Raw genomic sequence first — 26,938 nt, 5'->3', positions numbered from 1 at the left:
CTAGCTCAGTTTACGTGCCTCGAGTCTGTTATTAAAACGTTATTTAGAGTTCATGTCATTGAGTATCTTCTTTGTTGGTTGAGTAGATAAACAGAATTCCAAGTGGACCCGTAACTCTAAATCGAGTCACCATTCACTTTGCAGATCTTTTTGATCGCGACAACGCGATTACAAAAAATACTCATCGCTCACGTAGTTTTTAAAGACTATAGGCATTATAAACAGAATAAATCGAAGTCAAAAATGGAAATTAGGATTTACAGAATGTGGATGATTCCAACCTTACGTTTCCAAGGAAATATTTTCCCCAGCTACCTGAGCAGACCGTAGCACCGCAGCCTAACTTTTATTTTCGGCATTATTCCCATGGTGTAGCGAACATTACAGCAGCTTTTTTTTAACAAAATTACGTTTATATTTTACGTGATAATTACGTAATCATTTGTATTCTAGCGTTCACAAACATTTTTAATACAATTAGACAAGTATTTCCATTACACCTTATGTATACACTAGTGGATTTTTAAATACAATTTAAAGAAATTGTAGTATGGAAAGCCAATTACTTGTGGCCGTTAGTCGAAGAACGAAAATAAGAAGTTCATATTTTGAAAGTTTCATGCAAAAGACATACACCTACTTCGTTTCTCGCACCAAAATCCTTGACTTAAAAAAACGGCGAGTTATAGAGGAATCCTTATTCTGACGCTGGGGAAACGAGAGAAGCGGAATAGTTCTATAAAATGAATGAATAAGTCCACGGCATCGCGCGGGGCATATAGGTGATCGACTGAGGTGACTTTAAGCGTTTAAAAAGAGGAGAGCATTGTTAATTAAGCAGAAAGATAATTGCTTGGATAATGGCGCGAGGATAATTTCAACCCTCATAATACTCTCGGCTTACGACCAGAGGATAATGAATGAGTTTGATGACTTAACTAGCGACAGCCGAGATACCAAAACTATATATTATATATTATGTGGGTCCAGATCGATGCATGGATTTAAAAATCGTAAAAAACAAGTCTATAATTAGTCTGGGCACGTAGGGTCACACGCTGCTGAACCATGGACTCTTATAGCGCTTACGATAAGAAATAAAATATATTCGCGAATTGATACGAAGCAAATTCCGCCCAGAGGGGTTCCCGTCAAGCTCTAATGAACGCCAATTTCCCAGGCAGTGACAAATTTTTTAAAGTAAATATCCAACGACAGCCCCCAGAAATATCCACTTCAATTACCATAAAAAATAACATCGAATCAGTTGCTGTGAAGCGCTAAAATTAGATGTGCCGAAACTGGGAGAGAAGGGCCAATAAAGAAAATTATTTACGAGGCAGACAGATTTCAATTTTTTGTGACTACCGCCAGTATATATTTACCAATACTAATAAGGTTGCATATTTTAGGTTATTTTCTGACAAAGTTTCAATCTCTTAAAGTGCTCACTCTGCCATATATCTTGCAATGTTCCTTATTTGTAAAAAAAACTCTACTTTATTTCCTGCAAATACCTCAGTCCAATTATATATGACCCGAGGTAGAGCAAATGTTTACATAAACAATCAAAATCTGACCCATTTGATTTGATTTGAATCTGACTCTAAAATCAAATATTGGAGGGAATTCACATTAAAAATTTTCAAGACAGAATAAAAGAAGTGACTTTTTATATATTTTATCAGAGGGCAAACATGGGCTTTTTAAAACTTAAAAGCTAACTTTAGCCTATTTTGTGTTTAAATTACCGATAACTTTATAAAAAATGCCGGTTATAGAAATAATATATTCTCATAGATGAAGAAGGATGCACATGACATGAAGGCTTCTAGCGTAGACTCGATGGCGGCCGATATCAGTTAAAATGTGGTCTTGATTTTGAATTAGTTAGATACACAGCTTAATACCTCTGGCAAAAACGTATTCTAGTATACAAATGCCATACCATTCATCTGGCTTCAAACCGCCATGCGTTTTAAACATGTTACATCAAAGATGCCACTGATGACTATATTTTAAGAATAATCCACAAAATTTTATTCAAAACGTAACAAAATGAATTATCTCGTACTGTTTGCAGGTGGCAGCACAGGCGAGGCTCACTCCATCCCATTGCACCAACAATTTACACAAGTACGGCCGATATACGGAGAAAAATTGCTTTGAAAAATTGACTTATGTATTCTAGCCATACAACCATATCAAATTCCATTGATGGATCATTAACGACATTGAATTGACTGGTGGATTAGAAGAGCAACAGGGATTCTTCAGGCATCAAACATTTGACCAGATTTACGTTGAAGGTAGTTAGTCCAAGAAAATTGATTACACTCATAGATTACAATCACTACTGTTGTATTATTGGTCCAGTAGGGGAATGCTGGTTAAATGAACAGGCTGGCACTGGATGGCAATGTATTCATTTGACAGCTCGTACACATTATCACTTTACCGTAATGGGGGACCGGAAGTGACCACCGGTACCAACCTTAAGTCATTTACCATTACTCATGGACCGGAAGTCCATAGATACCAACCCAAGGTTAGGTTCTTTCTGCTACACCTCCCCACTTCACAGTGACCCCTAAATTGCACACTGCACATCCGTTCATACAACAAACATTCCAGACGGCACAGAACCCTCCGTATCTATTTTGTAAGTACATAGTACCAATTGACTACGGGGATACTATGCCGCTTCGTCACTTTTCGGTAATGGATAATATTCATTCCCGGCCTGTCGACGAAGCGCGTACATAGCATGTGAATGTCCGCTATTAAGCACGTACGATAGGATACGAAGCGCGCAGGAACACAGCACTCAGGCTAATCTCAATCGATTAGGTCGAAAATTAGATATATCGTAACTCGCACGATCGAAAAATGTATCGAACGCAACACAATCGATAGCTACCGACCGTAGCGAGAACCTTAATACGAATCATTATGAATTGTAAGTTCTCAACAGGTAAATAATACTATATCATGGTATTAAGAATTCATGATACAGTATATTATTTACCTATTGAGAACTTACAAAACTTATTCGGCCAATTAAATAACTGCGAAAAATGAGATTCTCAAGGCAGATTCACGCATACCCAGCATTCAGCATTCTTAAGTGGCTCGTACTTACTTGGAAACCTTGAGATGTTAATAAGAGTAAATTCTTATTAATTTTGACACGAAATAAGACATCACATAGCCCACGAGCATTAAAAAGCTTACCCTAAAGCCTGACGAAATAAAATTTTTAAATAAAAATTGCCGATGAAACAGGATTCCTGACACATCTGCTATTAGTATGATCGAATTCATCAAAATGCAAACAAAAATTAACGTATAGTTCAGTCTCAGCTACTAAAACTTACCCATATCAGGTGCTAAAGTATTTGAAAAATTATTTGGGATGAGTAAAAGTCTCTAGGTCACTGCAGTAAATGTATCAACCTATTAAAAATATGAAAGTCCTGCCAAATCACCAGCATAAACACTTGTAAAATAAAACATGGTATCTCTTAGATCACACCTCCGATTTTATACTAACTTTGCATGAAGTCACCACCACAAGAAATTTTAAAGAGGCAGGAAAGAAAAAACCCACAGAAATACAATACATATATTATGTATTTTCTATTGTCAACCACAATAATATTTCCAATTTTCTCTTCTATCCCACATCTAATTTAGCGAAACAATTACTCTTATTCTCTTTCGAATAAAAAATTATTTAAAAGAGGACTGGTCGATACATAAAAACTATCTTCAATACTTTCTCCGATGAACGTCCACTATCACAGCATCAACTTGCACAAATCAAATCCACATCCACAAATATGTCACTTCTGCCACAATGTCTGTCTTCTTGGCGACAGGTAACAGTGAAGCAATGGTACCTTCCTCCAATCTGGGCACCTTCAATTCAGCAAGAATTTTCTCCTCGTCTTCTTGTCCAAGGCCACAGATTATTTTCTGATATCACAAGGTGCGATGTGAAGCTCACACACCTAAAATTAATAAATAATAAAATAGCATGTAACTTATTAGGTCAAATCATTTCCAATTTTTGGTATTTCTGCATGAGAAATAAAATTACTTGGCTCGTAAATATAGTAAATATTTGTATGCCTGATATTTTTATTGTTTTAAACTATAGCATAAGATAATTTGAAATGATGAAAGCCGACGTGTAATACACCATAGGGCAAGCTAAGAAGCAATATTCGATCCTATTAACTTGGCAGCTTATTCCTAGTTTCTCCTTTACCACACGTTTACCGAATGAATTAATACAAAAAAGACAACTAAAATGCAAGAATTTTCAAACGAATTGCTGCTACAATATTTTGAATCACCATTTTTAGAACTGAATAGTACTATAGTACTTCAGTACTGAATAGTTCGGGATGTTGATGCATCAACATCCCGAAGCCACTTCTAACTTAAAATTTCATCCAAATAATTACAGCGAGAAAGAGTACATACCTCACAGTTTTTCGTAGGGGTGAAATGTTTTCTTCTTATCGCCCAAATGCACTTCTTCTTCAACTCAGGATCTTTTGGAAAGCTAAAAACTTGAACCATGTCCCGGAGTTTCCATTACATCCCGACAATACACACACGAAAGGCATTTTTAACAAAAATATCTCACAAACACGTTTCTGAAGCCCAGTGAATGAAATTAAAGAATAAGGGAAACTTCACCATTACCAGACACTCTATTTTTCACAAACTTAACCACAAAAATCCCTGAAATGTGGTGAGACGTGACGTAAACGATGCGATCCCCAACGGCTTGTGCCAGCTTGTGAAGGCATGTGATCTTTCTAGGAGGATATGGCACGATGGCACTACCCGCGAAAGAAAATAGTCCCAGACCGAATACAGTTTTATCGATGAGATACAATTTATCGATGCATATGATTTTGCCAGTCCTCTTGCATCTTTTTTCGTCATTAAAGGAAATAAAGAAACAAAACCTTTTTAGTAACTTCCTAAGCGCGATTTTTGTATCTTGATGGTCCACCCTCGTATTCAGGTACGAAAACTTCCTGTGCCGTCTGGGATATTTACATATATACAGATATAATTTTTTTCACATTGGTTTACAATACCAAACAGGTGATCATACACTTAACATGGTGTCATTCTTTAGCCCAACATTTCACAATTTACATTTTTTACATATCAAGGCGCACTGGAGTCTTAACAACTCTCCCACTCCGAGTGGTGTTCCTTCTCTCACCACTATTTACCTCTCTTGGTTAGCTGTCATTACCAATGTTGCCTTTGGAAATGGGGGTGTTGGATCTAATGGCTTTTGCACCCTGGTTATCTTCTAGTATTATATAGTCATTAGAGGATATTGTGTGAGGTTTGTTAGGTCGTAATTGACTGGTGTTACGTCTTATAAAGTTACCCAGAGAGTTTTTTTTTACAATGTATGACCGTGGATTGACATCTTTGTCGACTATCACCCCTGGTTACCAGTGATCCCTTTTAGTCGTTTTGATGACCACATTCTCATCCTTCTCAAATCTCCTCACTTTACCAATTGCTGTTTTATCATAGTGCACTTTTACCTTGGTTTGTCTTTGGCACAGGGCTTTGTAGATACCATCCTGCAATTTAGGGGCTAGCAGCTCTTGTGTGGTAGGGAGTCGAGTGCGCAGCTGTCGACTAAACAGTATTTGTGCCGGAGAGGCATTCAGACCTTTTAATGGAGTAGCCCTATATTCTCTTAGAATGTCTCTGAAGTCTACTCCGGACTCTTTGCTTTTCCGTAAAATTTGCTTTCCTATGTGCACTGATTTTTCTGCCATACCATTGCTGCGTGGGTAATGAGGGGTGCTGGTTTTGAGTTATATTTCCCTTTCCCTGAAGTACTTCCTAAGCTCAAATGATGAAAATGGCATGTTGTCTTCCATAAAAATTCTTGGGAGACCATGTGTGGCGAACACACATTGTAATGTATCTATTACTGACCCTGCAGTTTTATTTTTCATTGGACAAAGTTCAACCCACTTGGAGAAGTAATCAACCAGCACTAGATAGGGTACATTACCAAAATCCAGAATATCTCCAACAATTTTCTCAAATGGTAGTTTGGGGACTTCATGTAGCATTAGGGGCTGTTTGGGATTGGCCGATTTGAACTTGTCGCAAACCCTGCATTGGTTAACTTTCTCTTCCATCATTTTTGACATTCCTGGCCAGTAAAACACCTGTCGTGCCTTGGCTCTAGTTTTCTCAATGCCGTAGTGTCCCTCGTGCAGCAGTTCTAGTACAAATGGCTGCAGACTAGCTGGCACGACAATTCTGTTTTCATGAAAGGCCCCTATTAGCCGAGGCAACCAGATGCGCCATCGGACGCGCCACCGGTGGCGCGTCTGGTTGCCTCGGCTAATAGGGGCCTGAGCAACCCAAGGTAGAAGGCGCGGTTTTGGGGCTCAGGCGACTGGTTTCGGTGGAAAGTCTGGTGGCGAGTCTGGTTGCCTCGGGTAATAGGACTCATTTGATTCTATGCCCCACGACTGACCAGTTCCATCGGACGCGCCACCGGTGGCGTGCCTGGTTGCCTCGGCTTATAGGGGCCAAAGATGATACCGTCCTCCACATGCAAATTTTCCGCAAGACTATAGAAGGGTCTAAGTTCTAGACTAATCTTGGCATGGGGCGGCTATCCTTTAAAATACATTACTACAACTTTACTAAGGTTACGGTCTGCTGCAGTCTCATTTTGAAATTGTCTCTTTCTCTCGTGGGACATGGGTAAATATTTGCTAAGCACATGGACCATTTCATTCAATTGTGGATCAGCCTTGCATTCATCTTTAAGATATGACCGAGATAAGTGATCTGCAACATGCATAAACTTCCCTGGCACATAGTATACATTTAAATCATACCGGAGGAGCTTAAGTCGCAGGCGCTGGAGGCGCACTGACCCAATTTGGGAGATTTGTTTGTTCATGATAGGGACAAGTGGTTTGTGATCGGTCTGCACATCTACAGGAAGCCCATAAATGAAGTTATGAAATTTGGTTGCAGCAAAGTGAATTGCTAGCAATTCTTTTTCGACCTGTGCATAAGCATTTTTCTCACACTCTGTGAGGCTACGTGATGCAAAGGCTACAGGTTGCAATCCCCTGCCCGGTGCCTCTTGCATTAGGCAGCAACCTAGGCCAGACTGGGATGCATCACACTGAATGGTTACCTTTTTCTTTTGATCAAATGATGCCAGAACTGGAGCAGCAGCAACTGTGTCCTTCAGACTTTGGAAGGCATTGTCATGAGTTGGAAGCCACTCCCAAGTGTTTCCTGATTTCATTAACGCCCTTAATGGGTCTCCTAGAGAAGACATATTTGGGACAAATGCCCGGAAATAATTAAACATTCCCAGAACCCTGTGGAGTTCCCTTTTATTTAATGGTGGGTCTAAACTAATTAAGGCCCTTACTCTCTCTGGATCGGCCGTCATTCCAAATTTTGAAAATATTTGCCCCACATATTTTACTTCATTTACCTTATACTGTAGTTTGGTGGAGTTGAACTTTATCCCTGGTGCCCTTGCTCTTTCTACTACTCTACTCACAACTTGATCATGGTCCTTTTCAGTCTTACCAATACACAGCAAGTCATCAAAATAGATTATCGTACCAGGAATGTCACCAAAAAATTTTTCAACCAAGCTTTGAAAATTTTCAGGGGCACATGATATGCCGTATGGCATCCTTAAATACTTATAGCAGCCAAATGGGCTTGAGAAGGAGCATTTTAGGGTAGACTTCTTATCTAGCTTTACCTGGTGGAGGCCTTCCTTGAGGTCAAAGACAGTGAAGAATGAGTGGCCACATAGTTTTTCAGGTATTTCTCCAATGGTGGAGACGCTATAAAATGGTCTTACAATAGACTTATTTAGGTCAACTGGGTCAATACACAATCTCAGATTTCCAGTGGGCTTCTCAGTAATGACTAAGTTGCTAATTCCACTCTCTCCCAGTGACTTTATTAATTTTTTCAATGATGTTTTCACCAGGGTTGATTGATTTTAATCATGATTTAAATTACGATTTAAATCACTTGATTTTTATTTAAACAAAATCAGGTGATTTAAATCATAATGTGATCAATATGTTTGATTTTTAAAGTCAAGAAAAGGAAGCTGTAAGTGTATAATTTTGATTTTATTTCTTAATGAATACAATGAATCGACAGTTATCAGCACAATTGTGGCTATTAAACAGAAATGATACTGTAGGAATGTTTTGAAAAAATTGTTTTCTGATTTAACTTCTAAGCGTAGGCACCATACAAAGTTGCAATTACAGAATTTTTCTAAACTTCATATACTTTAGATCCGCATAATATAGCACATTTGATACTTCCAATGGCAACTTTATATTATGCTGGTGTAATTTTTAATTTGATACCATTGGCATTTCCTTAGTCCTCTCCCTTGATTGACTTAATGTTGTATTAAGTTTAGAGTATGTTGCCTCTTATTGTTTCTGCAAACGATCATTCTCCAATATGCTGCCCAAATAGTTAGTTTTGCAAATAACTGAATTTTTGGTGAATGGAGAATCATTAAAATCTCATTTAAATCAATAAAATCCGATTTAAATCAATAAAATCCAATTTAAATCAATAAAATCCGATTTAAATAAAAAAATCAACAAAAATGAAAATAAATAAAAATGAAAAACAGATTTTTATCAACCCTGGTTTTCACGAACTATCCTATCCAACTCCTCTTCAGTCGAAACCTTGAGGCCGAGGGTACCTTTCTAGGGGGCCTATAGACAGGTACAGCATTGGGTTGTGTAATGATTCAGCATTTTTTAGGAAAACAACCAAGACCATCAAATACGCCTTTGTACAATTTCAAGAACTCACTCACTCAAGAACAAGGAGTTGTTCCCTTTATTGAGCATACTTTCTTAACCAAATTTAAAGATAGACACCCTGGTAAACCCAGCAGGGGTTGGGAATCACAATCTACAATTACAAAATCAAGATATGCATCCTTCCCTCTATATTTACAACACATCGTAGCTATTCCCATTGGCTTATTTTTTGTTCCCCCGTACGCCCACGAGGTCGTGGTACGCCTCGAGTAGCAGTCTAGTGGGCCGAACATGAACACTTTCATTCACACTTTTAAATAGCTTTTTAGGCAACACATTAACCTGGGCCCCAGTATCAAGTTTCATCAGCATTGTCTTACCGTTCAATTTAATCTCTTCGTGCCACTCATTTTCTCTAAAGCCCTTACTTTTAGATCCCACCGCACTCACACTGACACTAACAAGATCGCAATAGATAGATGACGCATCCGAGTCAGACTCGTATACATTAATTTGGCGAACCTTGTTCATTCTACACGCAACAGCAAAATGATTCTTTTTTCCGCACTTCGCACACACTTTGCCAAATGCGGGACACTCGCGCGCGGCGTGTCTCGAATCACACCTATGGCAGTGAAACACGTTACATGAGCTCTTTTTATTAACTCTACTCACTACGTAGCCCTTATATGCACTTACATCACTGTTTTGATGCCTTCCTTTTCTCACGACTTCAACAGCAGCACTGCTTTCCTTCACGACATCAACAGCACCACCGTTTTCTCTAGCACTCGTCGACTCCTGGATAACCTTCGCCTGGCGTCTGCTCTGCTCTACAGCTCTGCAATGAGCCGCTGCTATATCCAGGGTCAAAGCTTCAATTCGAAGGAGAGCTTCTTGAACCGCTTTATCCCTCACCCCGAAGACAATGCGGTCCCGTAACACTGACTCTTCTTGAGACTCCACCCTGGAGAATCCGCAATTCTTGAGGAGCCTCCGACAGTCGGCGAAAAAGTGTTCGAAAGTCTCCTCTTCCTCCTGTATCCGTTGATTGAACACGTATCGTTCAAAAGTCTCGTTAATTTTCGGAGCCACATATTGTTCGAATGCCTTTTTTACTGCTGTGTAGTCTTTCCTATCCGCTTCTGTAAGCCCGAAGGTCGACAACAGAGATAATGCAGGCCCGCCATGGATGTTTAGAAGAACGGCGACTTTAACGGCGTCACTTTCTCCATCTACTTCGTGGCGATCAGGAAATTTTCAAACTCACTCACGAGGTTTAACCAGTCTGTGTAAGCACTCGTGCCGTTGAAGTCAACGGGCTGCGGTAGTCTAACGTACGAGGCCATTTTCTCCAGGTTCTGTACCTTGGGCTGGCGTGGTCCGACGAAATCTCGCGTATGTCACGAAAATTATGTATATATTACGATAGAACGATCCTACCGACTGCGTCATGTTGTATTATTGGTCCAAGAGGGGAATGCTGATTAAATGAGCAGGCTGGCACTGGATGGCTATGTATTTATTTGATAGATCATACACATTATCACTTTACCGTATTGGGGGACCGGAATTAGTGACCACCGGTACCAACCTTAGGTCTTTTACCATTACTCATGGACCGGAAATCCACAGATACCACCCCAAGGTTAGGTTCTTTCTGCTACAACTACTTACTAACCAAAACTAGCTTCCTAGAAATTATCTTATCGATAACCTTGAACAAACTTAGCTATAATATGTTATAATAAACTATCACTATAAACTAGCAGCAAAGGAGTATTCAAAGCTTTTTGATTTTGAAGAACTCGTTTAAATAGCAAGACACCCAAACTCCGAGATTAAAGGTTAGGTTACTCTTAGGTTATTTTGTTAAAACTCTTTTCAGCACATACGAATGACAGCCCTGGGTTGCGTTCGCGCTAATACGAATGATATCACTTACATGGAGAAAATGAAATATGCCCATGTCATCACTAAAATTTGCATTTGAACATATCATATTTCATCAAAAAGTTACAGCTAGTGGATAAAGACAAAAGTAGTCCTACAGGTTAACCTCACTTTCACGAAAAAAAATCACACACAGCGGACTATCGAATATGGACGTCACAAGCCTGGAAATGATTAATCCCTTCTTACTTTCAAATTTGGAGCCTAAATACCGATTAATTCAATTTGAATACAGCATTGTATCCGCGATAGCCGCTACACTTAATCAAAGTGAATTACGAACGTCACTCCTAACTCTACGCTTCATGGATATCCCTAGGGTTCGATAGGTCAATATCGAGTGGCAAATATCTTTGACAGAAAATGAGCTTCTATGCATAACGTATGCCGCTGTTAAGATGTTTTCTTAGGCTATTTCATATTTATTGCTGATCCCTGTAAACACAAATAGCTGCTGAAGCGCTGCAGCAGCGCTACACCGTAGCGCTGCAGACGGTGCCCACGCGCTGCTGACGCGCGACAGCAACCATCAAATTTCCGTTTTTTGAATGCCACACGCGTTGCTAGGGCGCCACTGTAGCGCTGCAGAACAGCTGCGGCAGCGCCGTTCAGTTGCTGCGGCAGCGCTGCAACAACCGCCTTGCAGCGCTGTAGAAAGGCATTAGCAACGCTACACCGGCGGTGCTGCGGCGCCCGAATTTCGCTTTAATTGCGTACTGAATCAAGCTTATCCTTGCCAATTACTACCCGGTGGCCTATCCCCAAAAGCAATACCATCATCTATGTGCAGGTTAGAATTATCATCGCTGCTATGCTCGTAGATATGTCTACTTGTCCGGGCACTAGTCAGCCTGGCAGGTGAATGAAGAAATGGCTATTGGGCATACGCTATGAAAGAGTACTGAAATAAATTATTAGGTCATGATTGAATTACCCACACTGCACGCAGTAAGGAAGGAAACGCAGAATATCTCAGACGCAGAATAAGAAGATTCAACATTACACACGCCCATAGTGGTATTATGAAAATTCTTTAATAATATTAATTATCTGTTTTTCCACGCTTAGTCCAGGTTTTCTGCGTTTCCTTAGTGTGGGTCTCAGAGACCGGCAGAGATATTGAAAAATGTCTTTCGACACTCTGAAAAACATTCGAAAATGGTCCTCATATAATTCGATCGCATAGTGGGAACCCCTTATTCGTCTCATTTCTAATGTCAGATGCCTTCTTCTTCTTACATACTCCGCAAACACCCTCATCATCCTTCCTAAAATATGTTCATTGGTACATCCATTGCCAAATTTTTCAGATTCCGACCTTCCGACGGCAGAAATAAACAAATGACAGTCGAGAAGCGAAGGAAATCGGACTGGAGTTATCATAAGGACGGGTCAGAAGCCTGCGTTATTCCAGCCCCGAGATAGCTCCAGTTCGCAACGAGTCGTTCTTAATGTAGAAAGAGATAACATGAAAGCTAACCTAAATTTGGCAACAGCGCCCGTTGCAGACGATAATCATATACCGTGAAATATAAACGTACGATTCAAAAAGCAAGTGTAAACGTTAAATTGGACGAAAGACAGAAGAAATTGTTGTAACAAATGGAGCACGGATTAATTACAAGTGAAAAAAACACGAAGGAGTTTAACAATTGTTATATGGTTAAATATATTTGACATTTCCAATTGACAGAAAGTGAAAACAACCAGGTTAACCTCATATTTCAGTGCTAATATCTAACTTTATAATGAACGGAACCAAAAAATGACGATAGAGTTGAATAAAGTTGCCTATTTCAAGTGACAGAAAGTGAAAACATCCAGGTTAACCTCATATTTGAGTGCTAATATCTAACTTTATAATGAACGGAACCAAAAAAAGACGATAGAGTTGAATAAAGTTGCCTATTTCAAGTGACAGAAAGTGAAAACATCCAGGTTAACCTCATATTCGAGTGCTAATATCTAATTTTATAATGAACGGAACCAAAAAATGACGATAGAGTTGAATAAAGTTGCCTATTTCAAGTGACAGAAAGTGAAAACATCCAGGTTAACCTCATATTCGAGTGCTAATATCTAATTTTATAATGAACGGAACCAAAAAATGACGATAGAGTTGAATAAAGTTGCCTATTTCAAGTGACAGAAAGTGAAAACATCCAGGTTAACCTCATATTCGAGTGCTAATATCTAATTTTATAATGAACGGAACCAAAAAATGACGATAGAGTTGAATAAAGTTGCCTATTTCAAGTGACAGAAAGTGAAAACATCCAGGTTAACCTCATATTCGAGTGCTAATATCTAACTTTATAATGAACGGAACCAAAAAATGACGATAGAGTTGAATAAAGTTGCCTATTTCAAGTGACAGAAAGTGAAAACATCCAGGTTAACCTCATATTTGAGTGCTAATATCTAACTTTATAATGAACGGAACCAAAAAATGACGATAGAGTTGAATAAAGTTGCCTATTTCAAGTGACAGAAAGTGAAAACATCCAGGTTAACCTCATATTCGAGTGCTAATATCTAATTTTATAATGAAGGGAACCAAAAAATGACGATAGAGTTGAATAAAGTTGCCTATTTCAAGTGACAGAAAGTGAAAACATCCAGGTTAACCTCATATTCGAGTGCTAATATCTAATTTTATAATGAACGGAACCAAAAAATGACGATAGAGTTGAATAAAGTTGCCTATTTCAAGTGACAGAAAGTGAAAACATCCAGGTTAACCTCATATTCGAGTGCTAATATCTAATTTTATAATGAACGGAACCAAAAAATGACGATAGAGTTGAATAAAGTTGCCTATTTCAAGTGACAGAAAGTGAAAACATCCAGGTTAACCTCATATTCGAGTGCTAATATCTAATTTTATAATGAACGGAACCAAAAAATGACGATAGAGTTGAATAAAGTTGCCTATTTCAAGTGACAGAAAGTGAAAACATCCAGGTTAACCTCATATTCGAGTGCTAATATCTAATTTTATAATGAAGGGAACCAAAAAATGACGATAGAGTTTAATAAAGTTGCCTATTTCAAGTGACAGAAAGTGAAAACATCCAGGTTAACCTCATATTCGAGTGCTAATATCTAATTTTATAATGAACGGAACCAAAAAATGACGATAGAGTTGAATAAAGTTGCCTATTTCAAGGGACAGAAAGTGAAAACATCCAGGTTAACCTCATATTTGAGTGCTAATATCTAATTTTATAATGAAGGGAACCAAAAAATGACGATAGAGTTGAATAAAGTTGCCTATTTCAAGTGACAGAAAGTGAAAACATCCAGGTTAACCTCATATTCGAGTGCTAATATCTAATTTTATAATGAACGGAACCAAAAAATGACGATAGAGTTGAATAAAGTTGCCTATTTCAAGTGACAGAAAGTGAAAACATCCAGGTTAACCTCATATTCGAGTGCTAATATCTAATTTTATAATGAACGGAACCAAAAAATGACGATAGAGTTGAATAAAGTTGCCTATTTCAAGTGACAGAAAGTGAAAACATCCAGGTTAACCTCATATTCGAGTGCTAATATCTAATTTTATAATGAAGGGAACCAAAAAATGACGATAGAGTTTAATAAAGTTGCCTATTTCAAGTGACAGAAAGTGAAAACATCCAGGTTAACCTCATATTCGAGTGCTAATATCTAATTTTATAATGAACGGAACCAAAAAATGACGATAGAGTTGAATAAAGTTGCCTATTTCAAGGGACAGAAAGTGAAAACATCCAGGTTAACCTCATATTTGAGTGCTAATATCTAATTTTATAATGAAGGGAACCAAAAAATGACGATAGAGTTTAATAAAGTTGCCTATTTCAAGTGACAGAAAGTGAAAACATCCAGGTTAACCTCATATTTGAGTGATAATATCTAATTTTATAATGAAGGGAACCAAAAAATGACGATAGAGTTGAATAAAGTTGCCAGGGGCGGATCCAGGATTTTTTTCTGGGAGGGGCACAAGCAAGGCCGTATCCAGGATTTTGTTCTGGGTGGGGCACAAGGATACCTCGTAATACAAAACGAACGCAATGATAATGGGACGTTATTAAAAATCATGCATATTTTTGAGGGTCTGGGGGGGGCACGTGCCCCCGTGCCCCCCCCCCCTGGATCCGCCTATGAAAGTTGCCTATATCAAGAGACAGCGATAATGATAACTTTGAGGCTAACCTCATAATTTAGTGCAAATATCTTATTTTAATGCCAATGGTAACACCAGCTTATGTTTCAGTGAAATATATTTGCCTATTGCATATGAAAGAAAGGGATAACTAAATGGCAAACCTCATGTATACATTATTTAAAATATTATATTTCTTTGTGAAGGGAATGGCTTTGGGAAGTAATTTTTCCTTGTCAGCTATTTTTTTCTTTTTAGGTCTACAAATACCTGGTAATGTTGTAAATAGTTACTGGGGGGACGATGGTTTTAGATTCAGGAGGAGTGGTAAATGAACACGACCACACGTGTTGAATAACATGGCGAAACTGCGATTTATTAAAAGAACCAACTTCCGGTGAAGAACAAAAACAAATGAATACAGTAATACGATAGTTGGGAGATTACCAGCCATATTCAAACAAAAACAATCACAACACTCTCCCTTAATCTACCAACTTTACATTGCATTTTTACAATTAACCATACCCAGAGGAATAATGCACTTGCGGTGTGCAGTCACATTAAGTGCCTTAGTAAACACATCGGCAATCATTTTTTTCAGATTCCATGTAATTGAGGACAACCTTCTTATGCTTAACAAGTTCCCTGATGTGATGAAACTTCACTTCTATATGCTGAGTGCGAGCATGCAATCCATTGTCAGAGGCTAATTTTAGTGCACTCTGGTTATCATTCCATAAAAGAATTGGCCCCTTCCTACCACATAACTCAGAGAGTAACCCCTTCAAGTAAGTGGCCTTCCTACCTGCAGAGTCAATGGCAATATACTCTGCCTCGGTTGAAGACAAGGCAGTTACACTTTGTTTTTTACTCTCCCAGCAGATTGGTCCACCAGCAGACACAAAAACATACCCAGTCACTGATTTTCTGTTGACGTCATTAGCAAATGACGCATCAACAAAACCACAAATATCCGGATTATTCTCAGTCCTTCGGAATTCTATTCCTGCATCAATTGTTCCTTTTAAATACCTTAACACTCTTTTCACACACTGCCAGTGTTCATTTCCATAGCAGTTGTTGAACTGGCTGAGGTAATTGGTAGCATAGGATATATCAGGCCTGGTACACACTGATAAATACAGTAAACTTCCAATCACTTGTTGGTAAGGTACACTATCACACGTTATCGATTCACCCTTGGTCAGTCGAGTGCCAGGAACCATAGGGGTTGACACAGATTTACATTCTGCCATCCCCACCTTACTCAGCAAGTTCAAAATTACCTGTTTTTGGTTCAACTTTACTTTACCATTACCCATTTCTACCCTCATTCCCAGGCAATCCACGACTGATCCTAAGTCTTTTACCTTAAAACAAGAGTGGAGCTTTTGTTTCAGTTTCTCAGCTTGAACTTCATCATTAAAGAATACAAAAAAGTCATCAACATAAACACATATTATAACCATGGATGCACCATCTCTCCAAAAATAAACACAAGGCTCATGTTGAGATTTCTTAAAACCAACACTTAATACGACTTCATCCATTCTCTCATACCAGGAACGCGAAGCCTGTTTCAGGCCATAAATGGCCTTCTTTAACTTATACACTTTACTTGCATCTGAAACAAAACCTTCCGGTTGGTACATGAAAATGTCTTCACTTAGTGAACCATTCAAAAAGGCTGTGGAAACATCCAAGTGATGTACATGCAAACCATGAGCAACAGCAATTGAAAAACACAATCGTAAGGTATCATGTCTCACCACAGGAGCAAAAGTGTCAAGATAATCAATACCATAACGCTGAGAGAAACCCTTAGCTACCAGGCGAGCCTTATACTTGTCCACTTCTCTCTCCCCATTCCGCTTCAATTTAAAAACCCATTTGCATTGCACTATATTTCCACCCTTAGGTCTGTCTACAAGATCCCACACATCGTTTTCCTGAAAAGAACTGATCTCTCTTTCCATAGCTTCTTTCCAATGAATTTTATCAGTACCATTTAATGCCTCGGTAACTGATGTAGGTTCTACCTTTTCATCACATGCTAAATATAACTCAAAACCAGGAAATTCCTTCCTTTGCCTTTCCCTCATAGGATACCTCCTTTCACCTTCATCGACATTATTTCCAGGATTTATTTGCACCTCATTTGCATCCGCAAAAGACAGATTTTCAATATCATTCTCTGCTCCATGAATGTGATTGACATTGGCATTTGTTTCACTCTGACAATGAACATCATCACTGACATTACACACTGAAGTAAATGGCAAATCATCATCTAAGTTTACAGGCACAGGCATACTGAAAGAACCCTTCTTCCCTTTACCAATAGCCTTAATTGCAGTGAAACTATTTTCAATGAATTTAACATCACGAGCAACAAGAATTTCTCTCGGGTTTTCAGGATTAAGCAAACGATACCCCTTGGAAGCTGAAGAGTAACCCACAAAGACCATTTTCTTGCTCCTAGGATTTAGTTTATCCCCCCTTATTTCCTCAGGGATTAGAGCATATGCATCAGAACCAAACACCCTGAGCTGATCATAGCTGACTTTCTTACCTGACCACAGGACCTCAGGGACATTGTCAGGGACACTCCTGTGGGGGCTTCTGTTTAATAAGTACACAGCAGTGTTAGCTGCTTCTGCCCACATCGCCTTAGGACTTCCTGCGTGAAAGAGCATGCATCGCACTTTCTCCAGAATGGTGCGATTCAGTCTCTCTGCTACACCATTTTGCTGTGGAGTATACCTTACAGTTCTCTGATGTGTGATTCCTCTGCTTTTAAAGAAATTCTGTAACTCATCACTCAAGAACTCAGTTCCATTATCAGACCTGAAAATTTTCAACCTTTTACCAGTTACATTTTCAGCCATATTTACAAAATCAATCACTCTCTGCTTGGTTTCAGACTTGCTCTTTAAGAAATAAACAGTCGTTCTGCGAGAGAAATCATCTATCAAAGTAAGAATGTACCTTGACCCACTCCATGACTTTACATTAGAACCAAAATCACACAGATCAGAGTGAACAAGACCTAGTACCTCATCTGCCCTAGTACCTCCTTCCTTAGGAAAAGGATTTCTGTGCTGTTTTCCAAGAACACAAGCATTACAATCATCAGCAGGTTCATACTTGAAATCAATGCAATCACTTAATTTATCCCGCAACAATATCATATTTTGCATACCCAAATGACCCATTCTTTGATGCCACAATTCGTAATCATTAATATTGCACACAAATGCCTGCTTTGATTTAACATCCAAACGGTATAACCCATTACTCGTTCTACTTGCAGTAGCTAGTTCTGTACCATTACAGACAAAGTCATCATCATACATTTTACAACCCTTTTTATCATAAACAACAGTGATCCCTTTGTCGGCAACTTGACTTACAGAAATCAAATTTTCTTTCAATCCAGGAACATGCACAACATGTTTAAGTTCACAAATGTGATCACTTACATTTAGGTTCACAGATCCAACACCTCTGCTTTTAAGCTTACCGTTATTTCCGACAGTAATCTCAATATGACTGTCAACGTCACGACAATAATCATGCATACGGTCTTCATGGGGTGACATATGCACGGATGCTCCGGAATCTACAAACCAATCTGAGTCACACGATGCAGCCGACAGGGCACACAGAAGACTTCTCAGCGGTTTCCTATTTTCTCCTTTCTTCTCTCCCTTAACCTCGGCTCTGTTCTCGTTCGGATCCCTCTTCTTCTGCGACTGCGGGCATTGTGTTTTAAGATGCCCCTTTTCACCACAGTTCCAGCACTTCCACGCCTTCACAACTGATGAACTCCCAGCCATGGTCGAAGAGTTGTACTTCTTGCCCTTGGAATACAGGGCAGTGGTTTCGGGAACACTCGCATTTTGACCGGCACTCACGCTCTTCCGGTAGCTTTCGTCTAGCAAAATCGTCTTCACACGATCCAAATTTAAGACATTCTCCCCACTCGTGATGGCCATGACAAGATTGTCATACGAATTTGGCAGCCCCTGAAGCAACATTGCTGCAACAAAGTTTTCCGCCATCGGCTCACCGATACCCTCGAGCTTGTGTGCCAACATTATCACCTCGCTGATATAAGTGTCCATGGTTTCAAACTTTTCGAGCCTCATTTGGCACATAGAACGAAGCAGGGATACATACCGCCACTTGCCTTTATCCTCATATGCCTTGGATAAAGCATTCCAGGCATCCTTTGCCGTTTTAGCTGGCCTTACATGGGGATATACCACAGGCTGCACCATAAGGCAAATGTCTGCTAAAGCTTTCTCGTCCCTACGTTCTTTACCTTCGCCATTATCACTTCCCTGGACACAACTCCACAATCCATTACGACGTAAATAGTTCGTCATCGCGAACGACCAGTCATAATAGTTTTCCCGCCCAACGAGTTTTTCGAAACCATACGCCTGCGAAGTGACCTGAGATTCTTGCATCTTTGCTACCACACGGTTTACCACAAAAATAAAGAAATCTGAATTCAGCAGCGCAGTGGAAAGTGCGCTGGGCCCATAACCTGTTGTAAATAGTTACTGGGGGGACGATGGTTTTAGATTCAGGAGGAGTGGTAAATGAACACGACCACACGTGTTGAATAACATGGCGAAACTGCGATTTATTAAAAGAACCAACTTCCGGTGAAGAACAAAAACAAATGAATACAGTAATACGATAGTTGGGAGATTACCAGCCATATTCAAACAAAAACAATCACAACAGGTAATGAGTGTTTTATCATCACTTTATTTTTATTATGTTGTACCTAAATGGTTTTTCAAGGGACCAATGTTTGAATCCAGTTAATGAAACCTATTAATGTACAGAGTGAAAATACTATCAGAATATTTTATTACCACAAAAAATCCTTTCAAAGCATCATTGCAATCTTAAGTGTTTGCATAAATCTCACTCTAGTTAGTAATACTTAAACAACCATGCAATCCACTAAAGTTCTGTAGACCAGTACTCAGACAAGTGTGGTATTGTATAAACATTTAGGCGTATTATAGGCACGTCTAAAATACAGACTACATAAATTCATCACTCAAGAACATACCATGCTATAGTAGCATTTATGAAATAGCAGTTCTTTTAATTTATTTTAAAGGCATATTTTTTGACTATTTTAATTCGAAATGGAATCTTATTGTAGATAATTGAGGCTGAATTATGAGGACCTCTCTTGCCTATGTTTAGTGGCTTATTTGCCAGATGCATGGCGGCAGCTAGGAATTAACGCAGGTGGTGGTGGGGGTTTAGGTGCAACTAATAGTGCGATGTGTGGGGGGGGGGGGGGGTTGTATATAATATCCACCAGGATAAGCGGTAGGTGCGAGATTAATAAATTGCTGAATGTTAAGATAAATGGATCAAAATGGTGAGTTTTACGGCTTTATGAGGGAAATTTTATTAATCCTTACACTATTCTATTAGTAATATCAATCCAATTAAGTATAATGGATTAAATTAAAAAATTTCTCTGATCTCTGATCATGAGGTTTTATCCCCCATACCACCACCCTTGCTGTGCCACTGGCCATGAACATTTTCTCTACCATGTCTCATTGCTATAATGTGTTGCAGAATTGGGCATAACTAGGTATAAATACATGGCAGAGTGAGTGACATGAGTTTCAAGAATATTTTAGTCTTCCTAGCACCCTTTTGAAAAGCACAATATGGATTTAACAGCCATCTTTTGCATTGAAAACGACTTGGACGCTACACTAGCATTTCTCTAGAAGACAATTCCGTAGGTATGCTAAATAGGGATGAATTTTGGCATACTCTTTAAGGTTAGTGAAGGCTTTTATCGGGAGTGCAGCTCTTTACAGTGTGGAAACATGGGCACTTAGGAAGGAGGACGGGAGAAAATTGTGGACATGAAGGCAAAGAATGGAAAAGGTGTAGCGGATGGAGAGGAGGAGGAATGATGAACTGCTGCATAGGATGGGTGAGGAGAGGCAGCTCTTATATGAGAAATGGAGGAGACAGAAGGTATGGATGGAGCGAGTACTTAGTGGGAAGGGAATGCTGAAAAAAGTGTAGGATGGTTGAATGTTAGGTAAACGAGGGAGAGGAAGGAAAAGAATGGAATTTTTAGATAGATTGAAAGGGAGTAGGCCTTATTGTGAATTGAAGAGGGAAGTGGTTGAGGGAAGGGGAGACTCCCAGAATGCTTCTTAAGTACTCCAATGAAACCTACCTTAATCTGTAGAATACTATAATAATAGACTCGCTGCGCTGCGCGCGCTCGTTAAGGGGCTCCGCCCCTTAAAAACCCCGGTTCCGGCTTCGCCGTCTATACTCGTGATCTTTGGAAGAATTTTAGTTTGAATAATCTCACCTCAGCTAGGGGCCGGCTTCGCCGGCTAGGGGGTAGGTAAGCGCCATACTCATTCCTCGGAGCGGCTTCGCCGTTCCTCGTTGTGAGGCGGCTTCGCCGCCCAGGGATTGAGTGTGCCCACCGCGGCTACCCCGCACAATACTCGAAACGGCTTCGCCGTTCCTCGTCTGGGGTCGGCATAGCCACCCAGAGGGCGAGGGCATTTCGGAATTTTTTCACCGTTATTCGTTTAAGGGGCGGCTTCTTCGCCCAGGGGTGGATGGAGCCCACAGCTGTTGCGCCGCTTGAACATCGCAGTGTTTCTCTCCCCGGGGGCTACTGAAGCTCCCCCTAGCCTACGCCAGTTACTCCTCGGAACGTCTTCTCCGCCTTGGTGATGAAGAGCCTCCCGCGGCTACTCCGCTTAGTCCTCATAAATGGTCTTCTCCACCGAGAGGGGTGCCCAGGGGGATTCGGGGGCGGTCACCAATCTTCCACAGTGATTATATAGCGATGATTGTAAAGGGTAGTGCAATGCGACGTGATAGTTGCGACAAGTACGCATAAAAGAAGACTTAATGGGAAGTATTTCATTTTTTGCAGGGGGTTCCAACGGAATACCGCGGGGTTTAATACTTATGTTATACCAGTGGTCACAAATCGTTCTCATAAATTCCGTGCTGATAAGTCCTAGGGGTCCGAAAAAGAGGCGGAATTCTGACGATTCTTTTTCCGGAGAGGCGACTTATTAGAATTTTTTGTGAGGTTTCACGGGGTGATCGGGGGTTTTAGTAGTGACTCCGGCTGAATTGTGACGAAAACTACTCGGAAAGGCGATCTTAAAATTTTTTTTTCGTCGAGGTTCCAGGAGGTTCGAGGGGTTTTCTGGTATTATTTCCCGTATGGTTTACGGCGGTTCGCCCTCACCAAATATTCCGGATCTAGAGCTCAGAGGGGACGGTTAGTACGGCATAATGCTCGCGAGAAGTTCCCAAATTGAAGACTTAATGGCACATTTTACATTGGGGGGGGGGGGGACTTCAGGGGGATACCGGGGGTTTATACGTGTGTACTCCCTGCGGTCACCATCCGTTCACAAAAATTCCGTGGGGATGAGTCGTTTGGGGGCGGTGGAATAGTCACGAAAAGTACCATAAAAGTAGACTTATATGCAAAATTTTATTTTTTGGGGGATGTATGTGGGTTTACCGGGGGTTTATAGGTTTGTACTGCCAGGGATCATTAATCGTCCGCATCAATTCCGTAGCGATGAGTGGTTACGCTTGAGAAAAACGCGGAATAGTGACGAAAAGTACCCAAAAAGGCTACTCATATGCAACTTTTAATTTTTAGGGGGTTTCAGGGGGTTTAAAGATGACGATGTTCTATGGTCACATCCATTTACTGTCATATCTAACAGAAGTGTACCCTATGACATCCATATTTCGAGAGTAATACAATAAAAAGCAAACCAGTCCCCGAAAAAAAGTGAGTAGTGCCCGCCATTTTTATTTTTTCGCGGTTAAATCAATTAAATCATTTATTAAATGTTTATATTTTCTAAAATTTAATGCATATTTGTATGCAAATAAAAATTTTGAAAGAAATGGGTCAGGTTTAAATTGAAAAAATCCTATGTTAACGTTTTGGAAATCGTAATTTTCGGTGATTTTCGGAATATTTTAATTTTTTTCTGAGAAACCAAGGACGACGAAAGAAAATTGTTACCTAAATTTCGCAGACGATGTTATGAACATACATAATGATCATTTTCGTTGTCCAACTTACAAACTTAGGCCGAAAGCAGTGGAAAATATTAAATATTTTCCGAGAAATAGATTTTGGACGCCATTTTGAAAGCGTTTAAGTTAGAAATTAACTTAAAACATTGCATAAATAGGTGGCGACATTTATTGGCTTTCATAATATACAACAACGGTCTGTGTAACGGAAAGAAATCGCCTGTGTAACGATAAAGAGTAAACGAACTCTCGGGAAAATATGGGAAGTGTCCGCCATTTTTTATTTTTTGGTGGTTAATCGATGGCAATATTGTAAAAAGGTTTAAATTTTCTGAACCCAAATGCATAGTTTTATGTAAATACAGAGCTTTAACGAAATCGGTCGCGTAAAACTGGACGAAATCTTGTGTTAATCTTTTGGATATTGTACTTTTTAGTGATTTTCGGCATATTTTAATTTTTTTCTCGGCAACCAATGGTGACAAAAGAAATTGTTGCCTAGGTTAAATGAAGAATCATATAAGCATATATAATAATCATTTTCGTTGTGCAACACCAAAAATTAGGTCGATGGAAGCGGAAAGTATGAAAATGTTTCCGAAAAATCATTTTTTGGACGCCATTTTTGCGATGTTAAAATTAGCAATTAAATTAAACAATACATAAGTACGTGGCAGCATTCATTGGCTTTCTATATGCACAACAATAATCCGTGTTGCTTGCATGGTTTGCGCGCAGTAAAATAAAAACCGAAAGACGGTCCCCGGAAAAACGGCGATTTCGGCCATTTTGTCGACCTAGCGACGACACGTGGCGGAAACTTCCGGTTTTCGGATTTTTCCTCCGAATCGTTTCGGGTTCCCCGCACGCGTGCCAAATTTCAGCTCTCCAACATGTCTAGAAGTTGTCTAGAGTTTGTATCCATGAGTGAGTGAGGCACACATCCGGCTGTATATAATAGGGACTCGCTGCGCTGCGCGCGCTCGTTAAGGGGCTCCGCCCCTTAAAAACCCCGGTTCCGGCTTCGCCGTCTATACTCGTGATCTTTGGAAGAATTTTAGTTTGAATAATCTCACCTCAGCTAGGGGCCGGCTTCGCCGGCTAGGGGGTAGGTAAGCGCCATACTCATTCCTCGGAGCGGCTTCGCCGTTCCTCGTTGTGAGGCGGCTTCGCCGCCCAGGGATTGAGTGTGCCCACCGCGGCTACCCCGCACAATACTCGAAACGGCTTCGCCGTTCCTCGTCTGGGGTCGGCATAGCCACCCAGAGGGCGAGGGCATTTCGGAATTTTTTCACCGTTATTCGTTTAAGGGGCGGCTTCTTCGCCCAGGGGTGGATGGAGCCCACAGCTGTTGCGCCGCTTGAACATCGCAGTGTTTCTCTCCCCGGGGGCTACTGAAGCTCCCCCTAGCCTACGCCAGTTACTCCTCGGAACGTCTTCTCCGCCTTGGTGATGAAGAGCCTCCCGCGGCTACTCCGCTTAGTCCTCATAAATGGTCTTCTCCACCGAGAGGGGTGCCCAGGGGGATTCGGGGGCGGTCACCAATCTTCCACAGTGATTATATAGCGATGATTGTAAAGGGTAGTGCAATGCGACGTGATAGTTGCGACAAGTACGCATAAAAGAAGACTTAATGGGAAGTATTTCATTTTTTGCAGGGGGTTCCAACGGAATACCGCGGGGTTTAATACTTATGTTATACCAGTGGTCACAAATCGTTCTCATAAATTCCGTGCTGATAAGTCCTAGGGGTCCGAAAAAGAGGCGGAATTCTGACGATTCTTTTTCCGGAGAGGCGACTTATTAGAATTTTTTGTGAGGTTTCACGGGGTGATCGGGGGTTTTAGTAGTGACTCCGGCTGAATTGTGACGAAAACTACTCGGAAAGGCGATCTTAAAATTTTTTTTTCGTCGAGGTTCCAGGAGGTTCGAGGGGTTTTCTGGTATTATTTCCCGTATGGTTTACGGCGGTTCGCCCTCACCAAATATTCCGGATCTAGAGCTCAGAGGGGACGGTTAGTACGGCATAATGCTCGCGAGAAGTTCCCAAATTGAAGACTTAATGGCACATTTTACATTGGGGGGGGGGGGGGACTTCAGGGGGATACCGGGGGTTTATACGTGTGTACTCCCTGCGGTCACCATCCGTTCACAAAAATTCCGTGGGGATGAGTCGTTTGGGGGCGGTGGAATAGTCACGAAAAGTACCATAAAAGTAGACTTATATGCAAAATTTTATTTTTTGGGGGATGTATGTGGGTTTACCGGGGGTTTATAGGTTTGTACTGCCAGGGATCATTAATCGTCCGCATCAATTCCGTAGCGATGAGTGGTTACGCTTGAGAAAAACGCGGAATAGTGACGAAAAGTACCCAAAAAGGCTACTCATATGCAACTTTTAATTTTTAGGGGGTTTCAGGGGGTTTAAAGATGACGATGTTCTATGGTCACATCCATTTACTGTCATATCTAACAGAAGTGTACCCTATGACATCCATATTTCGAGAGTAATACAATAAAAAGCAAACCAGTCCCCGAAAAAAAGTGAGTAGTGCCCGCCATTTTTATTTTTTCGCGGTTAAATCAATTAAATCATTTATTAAATGTTTATATTTTCTAAAATTTAATGCATATTTGTATGCAAATAAAAATTTTGAAAGAAATGGGTCAGGTTTAAATTGAAAAAATCCTATGTTAACGTTTTGGAAATCGTAATTTTCGGTGATTTTCGGAATATTTTAATTTTTTTCTGAGAAACCAAGGACGACGAAAGAAAATTGTTACCTAAATTTCGCAGACGATGTTATGAACATACATAATGATCATTTTCGTTGTCCAACTTACAAACTTAGGCCGAAAGCAGTGGAAAATATTAAATATTTTCCGAGAAATAGATTTTGGACGCCATTTTGAAAGCGTTTAAGTTAGAAATTAACTTAAAACATTGCATAAATAGGTGGCGACATTTATTGGCTTTCATAATATACAACAACGGTCTGTGTAACGGAAAGAAATCGCCTGTGTAACGATAAAGAGTAAACGAACTCTCGGGAAAATATGGGAAGTGTCCGCCATTTTTTATTTTTTGGTGGTTAATCGATGGCAATATTGTAAAAAGGTTTAAATTTTCTGAACCCAAATGCATAGTTTTATGTAAATACAGAGCTTTAACGAAATCGGTCGCGTAAAACTGGACGAAATCTTGTGTTAATCTTTTGGATATTGTACTTTTTAGTGATTTTCGGCATATTTTAATTTTTTTCTCGGCAACCAATGGTGACAAAAGAAATTGTTGCCTAGGTTAAATGAAGAATCATATAAGCATATATAATAATCATTTTCGTTGTGCAACACCAAAAATTAGGTCGATGGAAGCGGAAAGTATGAAAATGTTTCCGAAAAATCATTTTTTGGACGCCATTTTTGCGATGTTAAAATTAGCAATTAAATTAAACAATACATAAGTACGTGGCAGCATTCATTGGCTTTCTATATGCACAACAATAATCCGTGTTGCTTGCATGGTTTGCGCGCAGTAAAATAAAAACCGAAAGACGGTCCCCGGAAAAACGGCGATTTCGGCCATTTTGTCGACCTAGCGACGACACGTGGCGGAAACTTCCGGTTTTCGGATTTTTCCTCCGAATCGTTTCGGGTTCCCCGCACGCGTGCCAAATTTCAGCTCTCCAACATGTCTAGAAGTTGTCTAGAGTTTGTATCCATGAGTGAGTGAGGCACACATCCGGCTGTATATAATAGGGACTCGCCGCGCTACGCGCGCTCGTTAGGGGGCTACGCCCCCTAAAACCCCCCGCATCCGGCTTCGCCGGCTGCCCCCACCGGACGGCTTCGCCGTCCACCCCAC

General features: G+C 40.1%; 1 protein-coding gene across 1 annotated transcript; it reads right to left on the bottom strand.

Moving 5' to 3' along the window:
• Window positions 1-5,867: 5,867 nt before the first annotated feature.
• Window positions 5,868-10,204, bottom strand: LOC124167154. Its single transcript, XM_046544959.1, has 5 exons — window positions 10,130-10,204; window positions 9,560-9,893; window positions 7,111-7,356; window positions 6,915-7,014; window positions 5,868-6,324 (listed from the first exon to the last, which is right to left on the bottom strand). The coding sequence occupies exons 1-5, from the start codon at window positions 10,202-10,204 to the stop codon at window positions 5,868-5,870; spliced, it is 1,212 nt and encodes a 403-aa protein (XP_046400915.1).
• Between the last annotated feature and the right edge of the window lie 16,734 nt (window positions 10,205-26,938).

Source organism: Ischnura elegans, chromosome 10 (genome assembly GCF_921293095.1).
Source record: "Ischnura elegans chromosome 10, ioIscEleg1.1, whole genome shotgun sequence".
NCBI lineage: Eukaryota > Metazoa > Arthropoda > Insecta > Odonata > Coenagrionidae > Ischnura > Ischnura elegans.
This window is presented reverse-complemented; position numbering and strand designations above follow the sequence as displayed.